This window comes from Leptopilina boulardi, unplaced genomic scaffold, assembly GCF_019393585.1.
Source record: "Leptopilina boulardi isolate dan_hultmark-lab unplaced genomic scaffold, ZJU_Lbou_2.1 LbouV2_341, whole genome shotgun sequence".
Classification (NCBI taxonomy): domain Eukaryota; kingdom Metazoa; phylum Arthropoda; class Insecta; order Hymenoptera; family Figitidae; genus Leptopilina; species Leptopilina boulardi.
Window position 1 is genome coordinate 1959929 of NW_026137909.1, and position 23796 is coordinate 1983724.

Genomic DNA, 23796 nt, shown 5'->3' on the forward strand with positions numbered 1-23796 from the left:
ACGGACATCCTGAGGATATCCCATGGATATCCTGCGATATAATATCCAGTAGATATTTTGTGGATGTCTTAGGGATATCCTGTGGATGTCCTGTTGATGTCCCACAGATCGGCGGTTTGGATATCCTATGGATATCCCAAGATATCCAGGGGACCATTCTAGGACATCGACCATTGATATGGATATCCTATGGATATCCTAGGGATATCCTTTTGTTATGAGGGATTGTAAAGAAACTGTAAAATTATATTTTCTGTTGTTGTTTTGCCGCTGAAGGTTTTTGAAATGAATAAATTATTATTTTTTTCCATATATGAGGTGGTTTTAATTCATTTTTTCATAATTTTAGCAGATTTTTAAAGCGTGTCCACAACCAAATCAAAATTCTATTTTTGATAAAAATAAACGATTTAGTAAATTTTTAACAACATTTTTCTAATCGACGGAATCAATTTAATTTCTTCACCCGTTGTTAGCTAAGTTCTCTAGCTATCCATAGATATGCATATGTCTAAAGAATATCTACTTACAATTAGGCACAAAATATGAGTCAAAAACAAAATGGTGTCCACAAACCAAATCTACTCCCCTATAATTTTAATTTAAATTTATAATCGTTTCTCGAATGTATAAGGAATCAAATATTAACAAATTATAATTATATATTTGCAAAAAAACCAAACGGTTTATCAAACATTTGATGAAATTGAAGAAGAAATAGAATTGATTTACTTGCAAAGCTCACATGCTGGTTTGGTCGTTGAATGATACTCAATTCAAGACGACTATCTGAAAGTTTTTTCAAGCGCGAAACAACTTTTAGATTTTCAATTATGATCAAAAGAAAAAGAAAGAAATCAAAAGAATATCTTTTAAATATTCATTCACATAATTGATTCGTGATCAAGATGATTTGAAAAAAGTTGAAAAATTGTAATATATAAAATTAGAGGGAACGGGTGAAGCAACATCAACAGAAACAAATTACAAACGGGCATGGGAACTGTTAGAAAAATCTTAAGCGGCCAAATGTTTAATTATTCCACGACTTCTTAGTTTACTTTTACGATTACATTAAGTTCAAGAAAAACAAACCTCTAAAGGACTAATAAATTTAGCCGATCAAACACACCAACACTCAATGTGTTTAGGTACTGTTGGTTCGCAACCTATTTGCGAAAAAAAACCTTGCAGAGAAATACCTTTTCAAAACTTGACGATATGTTGGAATTTTTATATCGTACTGCAGCTACATTATCCCAAAGAGAAACACAAAATTTAAATAAAAGTAAAGAATCTCCAAGTACATTGTCAACTTCTGGAAATAAAAATGAAAAAGCTAAGTGTGTTTGTCAGTAGCTATAAAACCATGTCCGGCATGTAGATCTAAAACCCATTCCATTTTTAGATGCGAGTCAAATATAGTTAAAAAATGTTTTTAATTTTACCATTAAATAATTTCTTCCTCTTCTTGGTTAAATTAAAAACATAATTTGAATTACTTGTTTTCTAATAATAAAAAAAAATTTAATTTTATGATATAAACTAAATTTACTTTGTCGTCGTATATTTAGAATGAAAAGAATAATTCGCTTTATTATAGTGACGTCTTTGGTGTAAATTTTATTTTCAAAGGTATATAAAACAAATCGATACTGAAAACCCGCTCTTTGAAACCTTGTATCGTTGTGTATACTTTGTTAGAAAGTGTGAAAAGTGAAAAGAAAGAAAGAGAAAATAAAGAATTAAGAAAAGTGAAGAAAGGAGGAATCTAGATGAAGAAGCTGGTTTCATTCAAGCAAGGAAAGCATTAACACCGCAAGGCTTACTATCTAAAAGAAAACCATTAGCTACTTCTGCAGGGTGGTAGAAAAACAGAAATTGAAGAGCGGGATATTCGTAGCTCTATATATATAGCAAGGGAAAAGAGAGTATTCCTTTGGTGGTTTCCATTACAAGATAGATCGTCCTTTTCCTCGTTTGCCAAACTGAAATGCCTTCAATTCGTCATTAGAAATCCATTTTCTGAACAGTCAATCGGATGACCACAATGGATGGTAGGTACTCTACGACGACTACACGACAGATATTTTCTCACCTCTCTCCTTCTCTCTCTCTCTCTCTCTCTCTCTCTCTCTCTCTCTCTCTCTCTCTTCCTCATCCTAACGAAAACCCTCATCTTTTCAATTCTTTATGAGTTCTTTTTTTTGGCAAAAAAAAAGTAACTCAAACTCTTAGAAAGATTCTTTTCAATCGCGCAAAAGAAAAGAAAATTAAATTTTAAAACTTTTACAAAGTTTGGATTGAAAACGTTTTTATTTGCATATCGGAGTTTTAATTAAGAATTATTTAGATTTTAATTTGTAAGTCTTATCGCGTCAGAATAAAATTAATTTCTTTTTACTAGTTTATATCAAACTTTATATATGTTCTTTAAGAAACATCAGAAATATTTTTGAAAAATGTAAATTATAGAATATTTTTCTATAATATATTAATAGTTAGATCTCTTAAGTTTTAGATATTATTTAAACAAAATTTAATTTGTACACAATAATGTATTTTAGTTGATATAAAAGTTTCAATTTATTAAAATGTATAAAATCTCCTAAAAAAAGGGAAGGAAAACTTAAAAATCACATACACATTGAAACTGCTACTTATCAAGTTCAATTCAAATATCTTAATCATCTTTCTATTCGTTTAATCAATATTTAAGTTTCTAGTCCAATTAAATTTCAATTTAACTTCATATGTATATTTTGCTACTAAAAATAACACTTTTTAACCCCTGTTTTCAACAGGGGTTAAATATTCTGATGCTATATTGCTGAGAATTTTATAGCAATTCAAAAAAATTTTATCACTTGCCAGGTTTTGAAATTTTTTTTTCAAGTTTTGTCCTTTAAATTTAACTAGCATATTCTAGAATAATTATCAGAAAAATTTTTCAATATTTCAAGACATAATCATCGTTTACTGGTTTATGAAATAAGTCCTCTGATGATAAATTAAAGTCCAATACGTCACTTTTATGCTATCTGTAAAGACTCCAGAGCGTATCGGATATGCGAGGCTGAATATGCTCCATCTCTTTCAATTTTGTTTCAATCGATTCCAAACTTCATTAGAACATTTCTGATATGTTGTACTTTAAGATAAAAAATTTTTCAAAACAAGACTGCATATACCCTTTTAAAAGAATGTTTAGAGTTTATAAGAACATCTTTATTAATAAAATTCCATTTCATAATTTAAAAATTGTAATGATAGTTAGAAATCGTCCGATAAATATTTATACTAAATATTATCATGTGTCGATAAACAGGTTATCGACTGCGGAGCACTGCAACGTAGTATCCGATTTCGCCGCGTGGGCCGCATCGCTAAAAGCTCTCCCGCGTACGCTCAGCCCACCAAACGGCTATATAAGCTGCGCTCCCGCTGAGGACCGCCACTCTCGTGCTACACGGAGTCCAGGAGGGTCTTACCCACCTGACTAGGGGTTTTACCTCTAAGGAGCCATACTCCTGAAGTTTTACTCCGAATAACTTTCGTAGAGAGTTTTATTCTCGTTCGACGGGTTTTACCCATTGAACATTATGTCGGTTTTTAATGTAAATAGTGTAAAGTAACGTAACGTAACGAAATATAAAGAAATGTATAGTAATGAAATGTAAAGTATCACAATGTATAGTAATGTAAAATAACTTAACGTAATATACAGTAACGAATCGTAAAGTTACGTATCCAAATGTATAGTAACGTAATATTGTATTTCACGTAGTTTAAAGTAGATTTTCCGTTTTGTCTCCGTTTTTAGATATACTTAAGAGTTTTACTCTTTGCAGAATTTTATTGAAACACGAGTTTTACTCGTCGTTCATAAAGACATCGCGGGTTTTTAGGCAGTATCGTAATAGACTTACGTCTCATCGCGATTTACTTGTTAATCTTCGTCACCTGTATATATACCGTTGTAAATAAATAGTTTGTTTCAGTTTGAAATTAACCCGTTATTATTATTTTTTGTGTGTAATGAATCAAAACGAACCCTGTCTAGGTGAGCTAAATATTGATTCTATAATTACAAACGTTACAAAATAAAAAGCAAAAAAAAAATAAATATAAAAAAATATATAAATAATATTTATTTATTAAATAAATAAATAAATTAAAAGCAATATAATCCGTTATCAAATGAAATATTTTTTTTTTACTGATTGAGTTTTAAAAGCATAAAGCCAATAAACGGCTAGTCACACATGTTACGTCCGTGAGAACATAATACAAATATTTTTTAAAATAAAAATAATTATTATTTATTTAAATATCATCATCATTATTGCAATTAATAATAATTAATTAATTAATTCGCTACCACGAATCTTGTAAATTCTTGGTAGACCTTATCGTGGTGACGGGACTTTTCACTAAAGGACATCCCAAAAAACCAAGATGTAAGGTAAGGAGAAAGACATATGGAAAGCAAAGGTTTAAGTAAAGACGTTTACGATGCAGGGAAGGGATATTCCAGTGTCGGCACTGCTGGAGGTGAGCAAGTTGGCTTCCCAGCGTCCGAATTCCTTGACAACAGTGCTGAAGTAGTGGACACCTAGGGTACTGCAGCATCCAATACAAACTTCGTAGGGAAGCGAATCCGGTCGTCAATCACATGCAGGTCGTGGGTGAAGGACTACAAGAAATGATCAAAATCAAAGGAGGCTCAAATAAGGAGGTATTCACCGCTGAGATCATTAAAGCGGTTGGAAGCAGGGGGAAGGTGCAGACCGTAGATCGACTGGTGTCACTGAAGATCTGCGACCTGGATTGCCTTACCGAGAAAGAAGAGATCCAACAGCCGTTTGCCGAACTGCTCCAGAAGCCAGGAATTTGAAAGATGACGGTCCTAGGATCCAACCGACGAGGAATCAAGCTCGCGTTTATAGTCACCGACCCAGAGGAGGCGGATAGGCTGGAGAAATTGAGACGCATAAGGATTGGCTTTATGTGTTGCCCAATAAAAAAATGGGTGACGGTCTTTCGCTACCACCGATGCCTGTCATATGGCCACATAGGAAGAGTTTGTAAGGCAGCGGTTGGATCGACAGCGTGCTTTAAGTGCGGTGAAGTTGATCTTAAGTTTGCAAACTGCAGTAGAAGCCCAAGCTTCTTCTTATGTAGAGAAAAGTATGGCGATAAGTCGAAATTTAGCCATGTCGCAGGCAGCGCAGGATGCGGAGTCTTTTGGACAGTCTTTAAGGAGTCCAAGAAGACTCTCACACAAACGAAGAATATATAGGCCAGAAAGATCGGCAAGGGTCGCGAAAGCGAGATCCCAAGAACCTTCACCTACGAAGTTTAAAGCTTGACGGAAGTTCCGTAGTGCGAGAATTAGTCCAGCCAAAGGGTTTGGTTTTTAGTGGGCCGACCAGAAGAAGAACGGTCATCCTCACATAAGCTCGGAGTATCAGGCTCCAGGTATCTGCCTTTGAAACCAAGGGATATGCAGATATTCCTCTTCCCTCGTAAAATAAAAAAAGTGTTCACCGCCACTTAAGGTTTTTGATTGTATTATCGTTTTTAAAAGGAGAAAATGAATAATTTGTACTAAAGAAAAAGTCGGCAGACATTTTACAGTTTCTTAGCGGACTAATACTGTATGTAGAAATATGGAGGTGTCCATTATTATTTTATACCACCAGACTTTAACGAGGCGGACAGTAGTTCGCTAAAAGTCTGCAAAGTGTCTACCGACTTTCTGCGAACTGTTTCCACAACTGTCTTGAGGATCCATTTAAACGATGTTCCTTTCTCAAGAGACACCTGAGTGAAGTTCATCATCGCATAAACTTCCGTCTGCCAAACTGTGGCGTAATTACCTAATGGTATATTGCTACTTTGATACCGTTAGCTTTCCGATATATATACATACAAACATATACTTGAACTTGTGCAGTATTCCACCTTGGAGCCGTTCGCTTACCTCACTTTACTCCCAAGCTGAAATTAGTTTTTTCATTTTTATTTGAAACAAATAATAATAGTTTTAAAACGAAAATTAAATTTTACACTCTTCAGAATTTGTCATTGGTGGTAGGTGGAATTATTTTTGTAAATATTAAAATTTTTATTTAATGAATTCTGTTTCATATTTAACCATTGGGATATGGACTAAATTAACGTAATTGAAGCAAATTTTGACCTTAAAAATTCATAACCTTGTTTCTCTATAATTTTTCTATATTCCGCATTTATTAAGCCTTATTTTCGTTCAAAAACTATTCATTTTCATTAATTTCTTCAAGAGATATTAGGTTTTGAACATATTTTCAAAAAGGCACACTGTACGCCATATTGGTTCCGCCATTTTGAATTTTAAAAATTAGACATCAAATTCGTAATCAGCGACTCTGAAAACTGTACGAACAACTGTAGATTTATTTTCATAAATGTACAGTTTTTTTGGGGTTTGAAAGTGTCAATGAATCGATCATTTTCACAAAGAAAAGTTATTTTAAGAAAAAATATTTTAAATTTCAAAATATTATTTGTAATATTTTAGGAAAGATAAAGATCATGCAAAAGTGCGTGTCGATGATTGATAAGTTATTTGTGTAAATAAAAATTGTAAATATTTGTACATTGCCACGACTACTATTGCGAGAGCATTGCAAGCGACTGATCATTAAAATTGACACGCACTTTTGTCTGACACTAATGTTCTTTTAAAGTTGGAATTTAAGATTAAAAAAAATTCAACCTATTTTTGACGACATTATTATATCAATTAATGAAATGGAATTTATTTTCAATAAAAAAATATCGATATTATTTAAAAAAAATAAATTAAATTTTCCGTATCGACGAGAAAATATTAAAAATAACGTTCTTAAGAATGAAGTGAACTTGAACCCTGCCTGACTTATCCTCTTTAAGTAATTTCTCATGCACGCGTCTGCGTGAAAGAGAGAATCTGAAATAGAGCATTAATCGGGTATATGAGGAAGAAAACTAAACTGAGAAGAAGGGAGAATGAGTGAGAAGATAATAAAAAAGTGAAACAGGAAAAACACGAGAAGCAAGAGTTTCTAATTTGGTACCTCTACAAAAATCGACACTCTGTCTAGACTACCGTTCTTCTCAAAAAAGAAAGGGTAGAAAATAGAGTTGAAAGAATCAGCGCTGAGTTACCACATAGGCTATTCAACTAAATTCTTGCAAGGACACTTAAAAGAATTATATGAAGAAATTCTGTATTTATTTCAAATTTTGTTGTTAAATAAAAATATTTAGAAAATTATCAACTTATGAATTAATAATTTCTTTAAGTGAATAATGTTTTAACACAAATGTGTTTTCTATTTTATTTCGTGAAATAAAATCATAAATAAAATATTTACAGTTTGTAAATTATTAAATAAAACTTAAAAATAAAAATCCTTTAATTCTATTTTGAATTAGACGTATTTATTTTATGTAAACGTATATTTTCATGCATATTTTCATTACAACCACATTTTTGAAGGATGAATAAAACATGTCTAACAAAATTATTTTACTGGGAGAAAATTATAAATTTCAAGTATAGTTTGATGCACTTTGAATTAGAAATTAATTTCTATCGCAAAATACCCACATAGAAAATTTGCATCTCATTAATTAAAAGCGGAAATTATATTAAATATCCTATAATATTTTTAATTGCATAACGGATAGAGGAGTATAGTAATTTGTGGATAGAAATAGTATAGTAAAAGAGAAGATGAAAATTCGATGTAGAAAAGGAAATATATCCTAACAAAAACATTTAAGTTATCGAAATTATTTTATAGCTCGGTTTGGATATTTTTATTTAAAAATAATCGTATTAACAAAAATCACTTATATTTAAGTTAATACTTATCATTATTTAGACTTTTAAATGTTTTAAGGGATTTTTAAATTTTCATTTTTGAACGTTTAATTTTTCTCAATAATTACCCTTAGTTAAATCTCCATTTACTGTAACAATTAACGAATATTTCAAATTACTAAAATCGCTAAACTTCAACTGAATTAGATCTCAGATTCAATACAAAACAACTTAATATTTAGGACTTCTTTAATTCTGCAATCTGTAACTATTAACTTTATTTAATTATTATTAACAATAGAAAAGTGGTAAAACATTATGATAAATAATTATTGGAAATGACTTAAAGTTATGCTCTGCATCGATGAATGAACCCATGACGAAAAAACGAGTTATTCTAAACTAATTTGAATTTAAGATACTAATGATACTAATTTTATAATAATTAAACTATAACATTATTTAATTCAATATAAATAAAACTTTATTAATATGGCTGCAACCACACTATATCAAAAAACTGTAACTTATTGTTAGAATATATGTTTGTAAACTATTGAAAACTAAACATGTTGACTCGATGGCGGTTAGATGGCAAGGGAGAGAGTTTGAAAACTAAATTTTAATTTATAGGGGAGATGTATAATGGTTGAGACAGTTAGATATTATTTTGTAATAACTAATAATACCGAATTGCCTATTAGCATCTTTTTATTTTGTTAGCAGCAAACTATTTATATATGTCATAAGCTGAAACTCGTGTTATATGTGTTCGAGCAAGAGCACATCAAAAATGTTCAAGAAAAAAGTGTTTCAAATCATTATTGTGCAGTGAATAAAGTGTATATTTTATAGTGATAGAAAAAAAATTATTACAATATTTACGTAGCAGTTTTTGTTCTATTTTAACATTCCAATGGAATTTCAAATATATTTTAACACTGATCAAAAATTTCATGTCATTAAAATATAAAAGTGTTGTATGCAGGTTGAGACACGTACGGACATGTAGGTTCAAACGCAGAGAGTCACTAGACATTATTTTGATAACTTAATAGTTATTCTAAAACAAAAAGTTGTAATAAATTCCATAAATATTAGAAATCTCGTAGAATATATTCCAATTACTATCAACTCCAAAAGGATGAAAATCAACCCTTAACTATCATCCCCACTATACATTTCAATAAATTGGCAGTAACTATGAGACAAATAAACTAAAATTTTTTTATAAGCTCCGAGGACATTAGAAATTTTCAAGACAAAACTATGACTCAGATGCAAATTCTGACAAAAATTAATAAATTTTTAAACCATTTGACCATGACAAAGTTACTAGGTTTCAACTATAAACGTAACAAAACCAATAGCAAAGATTCTTTCACAGTTAAATTTTACAAAAATTGAAATATAATATTGTTCCTATGATCAAAAAATGAAAAGTTGTTATAACCTATATTTTCTATAAATTGTAAAATTACATTATTGAGAGTTAATATGACTATTTAATTGGAGTTGACGAAAGCATTCCTTAGAGAATCGCATGGAATATTATGAAATCTTGATTCATCGCTCTCAATAAAAGTGAGCAATATAAAAGCAATTTATTGTATTCGTATTAATGCATGTCACTTCGTTTATATATTCGTTTATAAACGTCTCCTCAATATTCCTTTTCCTCATTACGCTACTACGACAGATGCAAGTTTGCAGTCATATCATAAGCTGCCATTTCCTCGAGGGAATTTCTCGGTACCATCTGTTTATTGTACATAGGTTTTCCAATCTAAAAATAAACATCTTTCTATCGACATTTTCCTTTCAACTGTCACTGAATAAAATCTAGCAAGAAATCTGTGATCAAAAAAGATCATTAATTATTTTTTTGCTATTCAACATAACCAATAATCAAGTATTGAATTTGAAAGTAAAATGCTTTTTAAAAAAAATATTATTAGTAATTAATCTTTGCAGGACCTGTATTTATAAATGAAAAAAAGCAAAAAGTTTTACTTAGAAAATGTTAATAATATTAAAAAAAGATTTACCCCATTCAATAAACAAAACAGTTTAAAATATTTTGAAGATCAAGTTAAAGAATTTATTGATATAAAAATTGTAATAGTTCGATTACAGTTAGATTTCACTCATTGAAAAGAAATTTATAAAAGAAGTTATGGAATTTTTTAGCAAAAAATACGAAGGTCGATCTTTCCATTTATGTTTTAGCCAACTCAAAGAACTTACAAAAGATGAGAGAAAATCAATATTAAAAGAAGCTCATGCATCTGTCATAGGGCAACATTATGGAGAAAATAAAACTATTCAAAAGGCAAAACGATTAGAAGAATGGAGAGGTATGGACAAAGAGATAATAGAATTTGTTAAAAAATGTGCAGTTTGTCAATTACAGAAAAGTACGCGTATTAAAAGACAATCAGAAGTCATTATCCCTGACATTTCATTAAAACCAAACGACAAAATAGCTATGGATATTTTTGGTCCTTTATCTAAAACGAAACAAGGTAACGAATTTATATTAAGTATCCAGGATCAATTAACAAGATATATCATGCTTATTCTACTAAAATCAGCAACAAGTGAAAACATATTAGGGAATTTTTTAGAACGATACATTTATATATTTGGTTCACCCAAAAGTGTTCTTACCTATCATGGAAGAAATTTTGTTTCTGAATTAGTTGAAAATTTTGAAAACCTTTTTCGAATTAAACCAATAAGGACAACTATATATCATCCACAAAGTAATGGACGAATAGAAAGAATGCACTCTACATTAAAAAATCTTTTAAAAACGGCAATGGAAGATAATCAGTATAAATGGGACGAGAGTTTAAAAATTATTAGTCTTGCACATAATTCAACTGCAAACGAAACAACATAGTTTACAATTTTTGAACTCACTTTTGAAAGAGAAATAAACCTCCCTTCTACTCTGGAAAGTTAACCAATTCTTAAATATACAGAACTAATTCAACAATGGAATGAAAAACATAAAAAATGGTTAACTAAAGCTAAAGAAAAAATTAGAATTCAGCAGGAAAAATCTAAAAGAAGATTAGACGAACAAATAGTATTACCACAGCTAGTATATGAAATTGGAGATCTTGTAAAATTAATTAATAATCAACCAACTAATAAACTATCTCCAAGTTGGTTAGGACCGGGAACAATTACACACATTTTTGACAACAATAATTATGAAGTATTATATCAAAACAAAAAAATCAGATTTCACGCCAATCAGTTAATGGCATTTTACGATTTTTCAGATGACGAAAATGATGATCAGTATAATTCTACTGATAATTCTGAAGATTAGTCTAACATACGGAAATATCAATATAACAGAACTGAAAGGAAATCTGTATATCGAAGACATAGGACCTGTCCACCAGTATCACGAAGAATGGCGATTAATAATCGGAATAAACGTTACCAATGTAGACAATAGATTTGATATGATTGAAAAAACAATTCAAATAAGTGAAGCAGCATGTTCCATTTATTGTAGCTCTGAGAACGAAATTCATTTAATAAGGGGACGATTTGACAGGTTAAAAAGTAAGCATGATTTATTAAATAAATTGTTAGGAGGACATCAAATAAAAAGAGGTCTAGCCAATTTTGTGGGAGATATAGCAAAACCTTTATTTGGAATTATGAATGATGCGGACTTAGTAGCTATTAAAAATCAATTTGATGAAGTTCGTGATGATCAAAATCAATTAGCAAATATATTGACTAATCATACGAAAATTATAAAACTGATTCTAGATTCATCTTCATTAGATCACGAACTACTTCAAACACAAACTAATCGAGAACTAGAATTAACTATGAATTTACGAACGACAATAAACGAAACTATTAAAGAAAATTTTATAAATTCAAAACTAGTAATAGTAACACTACTGATTGACGAACTAAGCGAAGACATTAATATAGCAGTAGACGCTATTAACGACGGAAAACATAGAATAGTTCATCCTCAACTGTTGACACCAAGAATACTAAAGAATACTATAGAAGAATTCGAACAAGTACATAGAACGAGATATCATTTTGAAAATACTGAAGAAACTTATCAATATATTATTGACTTGAGTGAAGTTGGAGTAGCAATAATAAAAGGGTTATTGACTTACATTTTGAGAATACCAGTAATTGGAAATATTATTCGACTAATACCAATCCCAGAGAAAATAAAGGACACCTATTTAGGATATACACCAGAACATGAATATTTCATAAAATACAAAGGATCATATACTCCATTGAAAATTGACTACCAAACCGATTGTAAAAACATAGTAGAATATAAAATCTGTAAAAGAAAACAACCAAATTATTTACTAGGCAAATCTAACGGATGTGATGCTACTTTGTTAAGGAGAGACGCTTTAGCAAATTGTATACTATCCCCATATTTATTACATCAAGAAACATATATTTATGTTACCAATGGATACATATTACTCCAACTTCGACAGATAACTATCGACATTAATTGTGTCGACGGACTTGAAATTATTACAATTCATCATGCTAGTTTAATACAAGGTTCAAAATGTAAAGTGTTTTTAGAAAACACAGAATTGTATATTCAAAGTACACAAACATATAAAAAAAATTGTTAACATTAATGTAAGATACTTATTACCATTTGACAAAAATAAAATAGAAAATCTTAAAGATAGATTATATCCGTTACATCAAAAATTAGATCAGCAAACATTAGCAAATGCTAAATTAGGATTAGATAATACATTAAATTTATTGGAGCAAATAAAATCACGTACTTGAATCAATAATTGGAAAGAAAAGGCTGTAGACGTATGAAAATTGGGATGTGTAAAGTCGTGATTGGAAAGTGGGATGTGGAAAATTAGAAATGGGAAGTAAAAACTGGGAAATTTAGGTACGGAATTGATCCCCAGTTGTGGTGCTAAAATTATGTTAAATAAAATTTAAAATGATTTACAAGTGGAACATGAATTAAGTTGTATTTTTAGAGAGAACATTAAACAGAACTTGCCTCCCTATATGAATTTTAAAGAGATATTTTGACATCTAACTTTAGCGTAAAGCATTAAAATACAACATTTTTATCTGTTTTTACCTTTATAAAAAGTTTAAAGACAAAAAATAAAAATATATATAAATAAAATTTGCATCAATTATTTTTTTTAGTTAAATTTTTTAAAACGTTAAGCTTTATGTTAGGCGACTTCTAGACGTTTTTCGTAAAGCACAATGTTTCGATTTTTACATTTTAAAATGGACACGGAAGAAAAAGAAGAATAAAGCACCCTCTGGAAGAGAACACCTTCGAGGCAAATGAAAGAACTGGGGAGTAGAAAAATAATTAAAGTACGACATCAACCTCTTGAAATCTTCTTTTCAAAGAATCTGCAATTTAAAAAAAAGAATACTGTAAAACTAAGTTAAATAAAAATAAGATAGACGTATACGTATTAATTTTAATCTCAACAGAATTATAAATTTTTTGACAAAATGTAAGATTTTTTGTTTCAAAAGAGACATAAAAAAAAGTGTTCACATTTAATATTAATTCTCGTTATTCTGGAATAATTTTTATTTTTTTCCAACATAAAAGAGAAATAAAGACTAGTCGTAAACGTAAAAACTTTAACTTAATCCTGAGGTGCGCAAATTACGTCTCTCCTGTTTTCATTACTCCCGACCTCGCTCGCATTACCTTGCAGTTCAGTGTACCTTGCAGTACAGCATATCCAACCCCTTTGATATGAGCAGAACTATAAGTACTATAAGTTCATTTAAACTTTAAAAAGTAGATTAAATTCGACAACCTTACATAATTTCAAAATTAAATTTCGTTTCATGATTTTTTTGAATGAAAGATTATTTAATTAAAGAAAACTTATTTTACAATTATTATGAAACATTTGATATTTAAATGCTATATACAATTTACAAACAATTTTATTAGATTGCTTGAGAATTGAAACATTTATTATTTGTGACTATTGTGGATGAATGACAATAAATATTTAATTATTTTTGAATACAATTTATTTTTAGATCATTTTCAATTTCTAATGTAGTTAAATTCAGAGCATACCTATTCTTATGTCCGACTTAAAAGAAAAAGAAAAACTCTCTGTGAAAGTAAATATCTTCTGTATGACTTTTATTACGACGATGAAGATGAAGACTGAAGGAGGATTCTGATTTTTTCATCTTCAGAGAATTTGATGCAGCTGTTTATATGCAATGTTTGGAATGATAAATTATGTGTCCTGTTTTTATTCTTTACTATTATTTTCTTTTGGGAAAATTGTTTATTCGGTCAAATATCTTGAAATACACCTTGATAGAAGATTAAGCTGGAAAAAGCAAATATGGAATAAACGAAGCAACTTGTATTGAAACTTCGAAACTTATACTTGATGCTGGAAATAAAATTTCAACTCACATTTGAAAGTAAACTATTATTCCACAAATTTATATTGAAACCAATTTGAAATCTGTGGAATTCAACTATGGGGAACTGCCAGTAACCTTAGCATTGTTAATATTTAACGATTCTAATCTAAAAAATTAAGGATTATTGTGCAAGCTCTGTGAAAAGTGAAATAAAAAATTTAGTGCTAAATACCAAGAAAGATTAGAAAAACTTTAAAATATTTCTGATACAAATTTGTTAGTAACTAGAGACAAATTCAAATTATTTTAAATTTATATTTCTTGATTTATATAAGTTACTGGTTAGCAAAACCACCGCTAAGAAGTTTTTGTAATTCTTGTTAATTTGTTATCTGATATATTTATTATTTATTCGAATAGATTGTACAAATTTATCCTTGGTTCAATACTGATCCTTCAGTCAGCATTGAACCTTATGCAAATCCTTAGTCGAATCTTGATCTTTCAGCCTAAATCTTTGGTCAGATCATGATCCTTTTGCAAAATATTAATCCTAGAACGAGACTTCAGCTTTATGCGATATGTTAAGTTTATATATTTTTTTATATTTGTGTAAAGTTTAAGTAATAAGTTATTACAATGTATCGAAGTACTTATCAAGGCCGCCGGCAAAAGTTATATGTAAATCTATTTCATACCTTGTTCTTCGAATCTCGACAGATATAACATTGTTAAATTTTATTAAAATTCAAATTTTGTTAAATAGAATCTTTAGGTTGCATTATTAATATTACTCCGCGGTTTAATTAATCTTATTTTATAATTGTTCATTATTGCAAGGAACATCTCCAATGAGCTTAAGAATGTCAGTTATTGCACTAATGAATAAATTATTGCAATTTTCTGTGATAAAGGATGGTGAGATGCAAAATTAATATATCTGCCTGACCATGTTTTCTTATGATACCAATTTGTGTGGAGAATATTATCTTCTACAATTAACGGAATATCAAAAAAATTAATTATGTTATTAAATGATAATTCATAAGTATATTTTAAGTTTAAATCAATTTCTTCTTTTTTGTTCACGATTCTTGGAGGCATAAAACCACTGTATGTCAGTTGTCTCAGCGTCGAGTATTTCACACAGGTGTGAATTTGGTTATCTGTTGAAGTGATTTGTATGTCAGCAGTCCACCAATGGACGTTTGTCCATTGGTAAATTAGGAGATCCTTATATCTTTGGGAATCCACAGAAGATGAACCAGGTTATGAGGAAACTTCGTATCCTGACCAATAAATGTTTTTAATTATTTTTTCAAATAAACAATTATTTTTGTGTAATTTATTTTATCCGTACTTGTAAACATTGTTTTTAAATTTATGTTCTGTTCATTGTGAAGTTTAATTTTTAGATTTATATTAAATAACATTTAAAAAGAGGTTTATGAAAAATATATTAAAACAACCCTTGTCCTCTGCCTTAGGTATTCGCGAATAATAAATCTGTTACAAACTGTACTTTCTAGCAATAAATCGAAATTAAATATTAAAATCAAATTTTCAGAACAGGGAAGGTAATTCGGACAGCTTAAAGATTCAAGAGAGGGCGATACTATACGTTGGTGGGCGTAAGAGATTACATTTGTCAAAGAGTGGTAAAGAAAATTGCTAATGAACATAATTTTAATATTCTTATACAGAAACAATTATTTTTATTTGGTATAACTTTAGAAGATTTACATCATCATTAAATCATTTTCAAATTTTAGAGCATTTTGAAAATGTTAATTTATTAAATATTGGTAAATATTAAGGGTTAAATGGGTCAAAGTGAAAAATTCGATTTTATTTTCATGTTGTATATCTTATGAACTTGACGTTCGAGGTGAATAGCAGTTTTGAAATTCACCGCAAGAATCAGGTACATTTTTAGAATTTAATTTGATCAGACAGATTTTCGTTTAACTGTAAAATGCGCATTAAGTTATTATAATATTTATGAGGACATAAATGTTGCTACTTCAAATTGCTTAGAAAAGAAGAATTTGAATTTACTTTCGCAGTGCTCTAGAATATAAAATGTCAGTTTTAATATTGCAGACAATATAACAAATGTTATGGGAATTTAAAGTTTGTTTATAAATTCGTTTTAATAAATAAAATAATATTAATAAGTTCATTTTTTTAAACATTACCTTAGATTATTTCAAGTCTTCTAATCTCTTCTATAAATGCCTTTCATAAAGATATTAAATTACTGTGAAAGAAATATTATATTTTGAATGTTCACATATATTTTTCACCTCGATTTTCATTTATTTCTTTCAGTCTTCTAATTAAAACATTCCCACTGATGAGAAAATTCTATATCATAAGCTGGGAATGATTATACATTTATTCGAGATTGATATAAAAGCACAAGATATGCAAACGAAATAAAATCGGATTTAAACCTTTCATTTTATCTGCAACTAAAGCAGGATTTATTTATTATATAACATGAAATTCATTATTTTAATAAATAAATATATACAGTATTTAATATTTTAGTTAATATCTTTTTTGAGAAAATTACAGTTTTTCCGAAAGAAAAACTTGATTTATTTTTTACTGCTTTATGTATAAAAAAAATACATGTGGTCTAGAGATGAAAAATTAAGAACATCTCACAGTGTTGCCTTTAAAAATTATAAAATTTTTTTAAAAAAGATGCAATGAGAACTTTAAACCCGTTTTTTCTAAAACCAAACAAATTTTTAAATCAACGACTTTAGATAAAAATAGAAAAAGTAAAATATTTATTTTATATAGAAAAGTGTAATATTTACCTTATAATTGACTAAACATTGTTATTATTTTATTTTTTATAACGATATTAAAGACAGAATTTATTAACATAAAAGAGACTTTCAACTGGATAATGGAAGAACTACTCTAGTTATTCATGCACACGATCGAAATCACAATTTCCAATTCTGGAAACTAAAATCATTTGCAAATAATTAAAACCACAAAAAAGAATTAGTTTGAGAAATGTTCCACATTTTAAAAGTGGCTATTCAATTAATTAAAAAAAAACGAGATAACCTTTTTAAATCTAAAATACCAATAACTGATTCTCACTTTAATTTTTATTTGAATTTTTTACGACACATTATAATTATAAAGTACTCAACCCCCTTCATTATTTATTCACTTAATTAATATGTGTGGAAAAGAAACCTCGTTGGTAAGTTTTAGGTTACCTATACATTTAAAATGAAATTCCATTTATTCTGCAGATATTTCAACTTTTCATAAAACTTAAAGTTCCATTAAATGTTATATTTAATTCATTTTAGATTTTATAAAAAAAAATTATAACTTTCAATGATAATGAAATTATTACCTTTTTCAATATAAAACTAATATTTTGCAATATTTATAAATGCTACAGTGTATAGATAAATCTGTAAAACAAATGGAAACTTGTTCTAACGTACAATTAGATACATTCGAAGTATCGTCAACCATAATTGGAAATTATGATTTTATCAATTTCACATTTTATCAAATAATTTCTTTAGCTGAATATTTTCGTTAAAGCTATTCCTTGTATTTCCATATCTTTTCGTTCTGCTTTGAAAAACAGTTGCGCGACATTATCTTCTTTGAAACTAACTTTGGAATTTAAGTAAAGGCAATGCAGACTGGTCTTCTCATGAGACGGAAACATCTTTCTCGAGTTTTTCCATGTATTAAATTTATTTTCAACGAAAACTTGTCGAGAATTAATTATAGTTCCATTTGACAGACATACATTTGAAATTAACTGCTTATTGATAGTTCCTCAACAAACAAATTAGAAGCTCATAAGATTTTTGTTTTTATTATATTATTATTCATTATATTATCTTAACAATTTTAACCTTTAAAAATATATGTTGAGATATTAAATATCACGTGAATATCCTAAGGATATCCCATGGACATCCTGAGGATATCCCATGGATATCCTGCGATATAATATCCAATAGATATTTTGTGGATGTCTTAGGGATATCCTATGGATGTCCTGTTGATGTCCCACAGACCGGAGGTTTGGATATCCTAGGGATATCCCAATATATCCTGGGGACCATTCTAGGATATCGATTATTGATATCCTTTTGTTATGAGGGTCTCAACGAGATATGAAATATCCCAAGGACATCCAGAGGATAAGCTAAACAATGAAAATTTAATTATTGCAACAAATAAAAGTAAATGCTTTTTCCATTAAAAACCCACAATTTCCAAAAAAACAACATATTTATTTTGAAATTATTTTCTTAAATAAAATATCAATATAGCAATATCTGCAGGATGCTGATGTTTTCTTCCAAAAAACGCACTCGTTCCGTCGATAAGCCCTCGCCAGGTTTAATCATCATTTCTTTATGACGGGTAGAATGTTGATTTGTAATTTAAGTTCTTCGATCTTCTAAATAAGAAATGAATGAATCATTCAAACAGTAGGGTTTACAATATCTTCACTCGTTTTTGCACTTGGCAACTTCTTCAAGATAGAATTTCTGTTAAGTGGTACAATACCACAGGCTCTAAATCCAGACTGAATGTTTACGCTCATTTTGTCTCCAATTCGATCAATTGTAGATTTTGAAAGGTTAGGAAAAACTGCTTTTGGAATCGTTCCTCAGTTTTTATTGATTTTTGACGTTTTTCTGCTTCTTTCATTGCCTTGTCAATTTGATCCCTTGAATATTTGAACAATTGAAATGAATCCATCTTTTTTTTTTGATAAATCCGCATTATGTCCGACTTTATGTTTACGGGATGATGTAACAAAATTTAAATTCTGATATTTATGGAAACTCTAACCTCCATCAGTAGATCACAAAGGAATTTCTGGTAAGATTCCTCTCAAATTATACCCTAAAATTTCCTTCCTTTTTAATTGATTTCAATTGCTTGAAATTCATTAGGGATGAGGCAAGGTCAATAAAAATTAAACAAATGAAAGAAAGAATACACATTTATTTGGGAACACATTTGCTAGTGATATCTCGATTTAATGACAAGTTTTTACCTTATAACAGAAAAGATACGGACGTAACAGTATAAACTCAAAAACGGAACTTTATTAATATTAGAAAATTACAATGGAATATTTCATCTCATCAACAGTAGGTTAAGTAAGGTTAGAGGATAATAACTCTTTTCGAGGTATGCAACTTCAACAGAACCTTGTCTTGAATGCACTTACTTCTCACCATGCAACCACTGGATAGCTTCGCTTAGCCATCCACTCAACGCAAATATCCTTGAAACACTGCCGTCTAATTGTAAGCAAAACTTCGTCGAGAACTTCCCTCAACATGTATAAAGCACTCATACCTGGACCATTCCATCGTTATTTATTCTCTCTCTCTATCAAGAGCGATACACAATGTGTATCTCTTTCGTTCGAACTTTGTAATGACAATATGAACCTGACGGACAATAGTCCTTCTCTTAGTTTTCCGAGACTATGAACCCGAAATAATAATAATAATAAACGAGAAATACAATTTCGAGCTATTGTCTAATAACTAAAGGACGAAAACTATTTTCTACTTAACTAAATAGCACACTGACTCGTAATATTTTATTGACGTTTAAGTAAATGACCATTCAGTACAAAAATGTATGTTCATACAGATTAATAGTTGTCACGTTGATAATCTCAAAGTTCAATTGGTTTCATAGTTTTATTTGTACATATTTGTTGATTCTTAACATGTATTCAATATTATACTATATTTTAATATTAAAAAATTTTTAATTTTTAAAAATTTCGTTCAAAACAATTTTTTACTTGTGAAATTAAAAATAATTTTTATTTCTATTTCAGACGGAGGTCGAAAATAGTAATAGTGTCAGCAAAACTGGAAGATAGTGGAAGGTACGAATGCGTGGCTGAAAGCACTTCCGGTCACCAAGCTTCACTTGCAGCCCAACTTCTAGTCACTCAAGATATTACAAATCGAGAAACCAGTAAGTACATACTTTCAAGAAACTGTTTTTACTTTTAGCAAGTAGGAGATCCTACAATCATAAAATTTAAAATACGTTGCATAAAATGCTCTAAATTTCTCATTCCAATTAATCTAAAGAAGTTTATTCGAATACTCATATATAAACAAATTAATATCGTTGGTAGCATAAATTCTCTTTTGAAATAAAATGTACAGATTTTAAGTAATTTTAGAAGTAAATTGAAGATTTATGATACGTATTAATAGAAATGCTTATATATAAATAAACATTAAACTTTTACATGAAATATAGCTAAAATAGATAAACTCAGTTTGAACTTGTCATCAAAACTAATTATTTAACTAATAACACAGGTTTACAAATTCGGGTCAACTTTTGGACCCAGAAAGGCAAGAGCCGTATCACGTCAAAATTCAAAATGGTGGATCCAAAATGGCGGGAAAAAAAATGAAAAATCAATTGGATATGCTTGAAACTTGTTACTCGGGGGTTTTAACGGTCGCTGATTACGAATATGGCATTAGATTTTTAAAATTCAAAATGGCGGATCCAATATGGCGGATGAATTTTTTTAAATTATACAAATTCGCTTAAAAATCGTTACTCAGGGGTTTTTGGGGTCGCTGATTACGAATATGACCTTGACCATAAGATTTTCCATCAGTGAAACTATAATTCTTAACGTAACATCTTTCATGTTACAATGAACTTACTAAATTTACATGAAAGATATTACTCGAAGAGTATTAGTTTCACTGATGGACAATCTAATGTCAAATTAAAAAAAATAAATTTTTTAAATAGTTTTTAAAAATTCCGATATCATATTATATCCACCATTTTGTATTTTTAAAAATCAAGGTCATATTCGTAATCCTAGACCCCAAAAACCCCCAAGTAACGATTTTTAAGCGAATTTAGATAATTTAAAAAAATTAATCCGCTATTTTGAATTTTTCTAAACTAATGTTATGTTTGTAATCAGCGACCCCAAAACCCCCGAGTAACGAGTTTTAGGTGAATTGAAGCAATTTTTAGAAAAGTCGTCCGACAAATTGGATCCGCCATTTTGAATTTTAAAAATATGACTTCATATTCGTAATCAGCGATCCCAAGAACCGTGAACAAAGTTATGACTTTTTTTATAAGTAATGTAGTTCAATTAACAATAACAATTTTGTTGAAAGAATCAAAAATTAAAAATTTTTAAATCTGAAAACAAATTTGAGATCCTCGGAAAATTTCCGATCGATTAGGTATTTTGACACTTTAATTTTTTTTTTATTTAAGAACTATCAAAAGTAATGTTATTATTTAAATGTTTTTAAAATATAATAATTATAACAGAAAAATTTATTTTTCCTGTTGTTATCATTGATATTATTATTGTTATTATTGATTTTTTGCAAGCTGATGATAACAATAACACAGAAAAAAAGGTGGGTAAAAAGTTGTAAAGATAGAGGATAAAAGTCGTTAGGATACAGGGTAAAGGATAAAGTGATGGATAAAAATGTTACTAAAATATTACTAGAAAAATGGATGTCATATTTGAGTAAACTGTCTAATTTTAATAAAAATATTAGTAATTTTACACTTAACTTATTAAATCCACAAATTTTTTATAAATAAGTAATTGCATGTGAAAATATATTGCCTATAATTATTGTCTATTAATAAAAATATCTTTGACTAATACAACTGACAGCTGACGACAGTGCGTAAATAATCAGAACTGGGAAATTACAACTCAACGTCTGTATTGTTGCACGAAAGCAGAGTTGGGTAGTAACTGAATTTTTTGTGCATATTAGGCTGTGTCAGTTCATCGAGATATTTCGAGTTCAAGATATGACGTCAGAGGCCTGGAGGGACAACAAACAGACGACACAATGTTATTCTTACAGGGAAGAAAATTTGTTTCCACTTTCATCAATTTTATTCATACTTTAAACACGGAAAACGCTTGTTGACATAGAATAAAATTAAAATGTGTGTTGATAATTAATGAAACAGCCTAATATGCACAAAAAATTCAGTTACTACCCAACTCTGCTTTCGTGCAACAATACAGACGTTGAGTTGTAATTTCCCAGTTCTGATTATTTACGCACTGTCGTCAGCTGTCAGTTGTATTAGTCAAAGATATTTTTATTAATAGACAATAATTATAGGCAAAATATTTCCACATGCAATTACTTATTTATAAAAAAATTTGTGGATTTAATAAGTTAAGTGTAAAATTACTAATATTTTTATTAAAATTAGACAGGTTACTCAAATAGGACATCCATTTTTCTAGTAATATTTTAGTAACATTTTTATCAATCACAAATTTATCCTTTACACTGTATCCTAACGACTTTTATCCTCTATCTTTACAACTTTTTACCCACCTTTTTTTCTGTGATATTATCAACATCAAATATTTTTTTGTCGACAATTTATTCATCATTTTTTATTTTTCCTCTATACCATTTAATTTATCGCGAGTTTCATGAAAAGAAACAAGTAAAACAAAAATTTTTAACTGATTAAAAATTAAAAACTCTATATTTATAAGAATATGTAAAAAGTTTTTATTGCACTGTAAAAAGAAAGTACTAAAACAGTACCGATTTTAGGTATCAAAATAGAACCAAATGACAAGTTCGTACCTGAAGTCGGTATTAAATTAATACCTTTCTTTTTACAGTGTGGCAAAGATCACGATTATGACAATTTAAATGAAATGACTTATATTAATATCTAAATAAATTATTAATAACAATTTTAATCATTGCAAATTCATATGGTAAATTATAAATAATGACATATCAAAGAATCATTTTAATAAACGTCTACAAAATCCATAATTTTCCAAAGTATAATCAAACGCAACATGTGTTTTTACTTTTGAATAAAATATGAGGGAATCATATAGTAAAATTCAATGATAATCTAATAATAATTATGAGAGCAAAAGTAGATTATAATTTTTGACAGCACCCACTAATTTTAAATTTCGTGTTTACACTTCTTAATTAAGAACTTTTGATTATTGGTATATATGTATTTTTATGCACGTAAAATAATGCATTTCAATGAACAATTGAAGCGAAAATTTTACAACGAATCTATATTCAAAATATACGACTTTGATCGAAATAAATTTTTATTATGTTCCATTCATCAGTTAATGGAAATTTCAATAGTCCGTTTATGATTCAAAGTGTGTATTTATTGCGCATTTCACAGCAAACGGAAGCTTGATTAATTCCATTCGGTTGGAAAAACATTATTTTTTCCAATATAGGCATTTGCTGAATTCCAGTCAACGATACAATATTTAAAAGTCAATAGTTTTTGTTCTAGCATATAAATATATGAAGATATATATTGGATAGTGTATATGTGTGAGTAACTTACTCAGTTTATATATGAGATATGAATATTATTATGTAAATTCAGCTTTCAGCAATCATGAATAAAATGAGATTTGAAATTAT

General features: G+C 28.9%; 1 protein-coding gene across 1 annotated transcript in view; it reads left to right on the top strand.

Moving 5' to 3' along the window:
- The window catches only part of LOC127285722 (protein vein), a 533094-nt gene that overhangs the window by 395511 nt on the left and 113787 nt on the right, over positions 1-23796 (top strand). The window contains exon 3 of the mRNA XM_051311860.1: positions 20163-20305. Within this exon, the coding sequence (XP_051167817.1) occupies positions 20163-20305 (143 nt within the window). The remainder of the gene's footprint in view (positions 1-20162; positions 20306-23796) is intronic.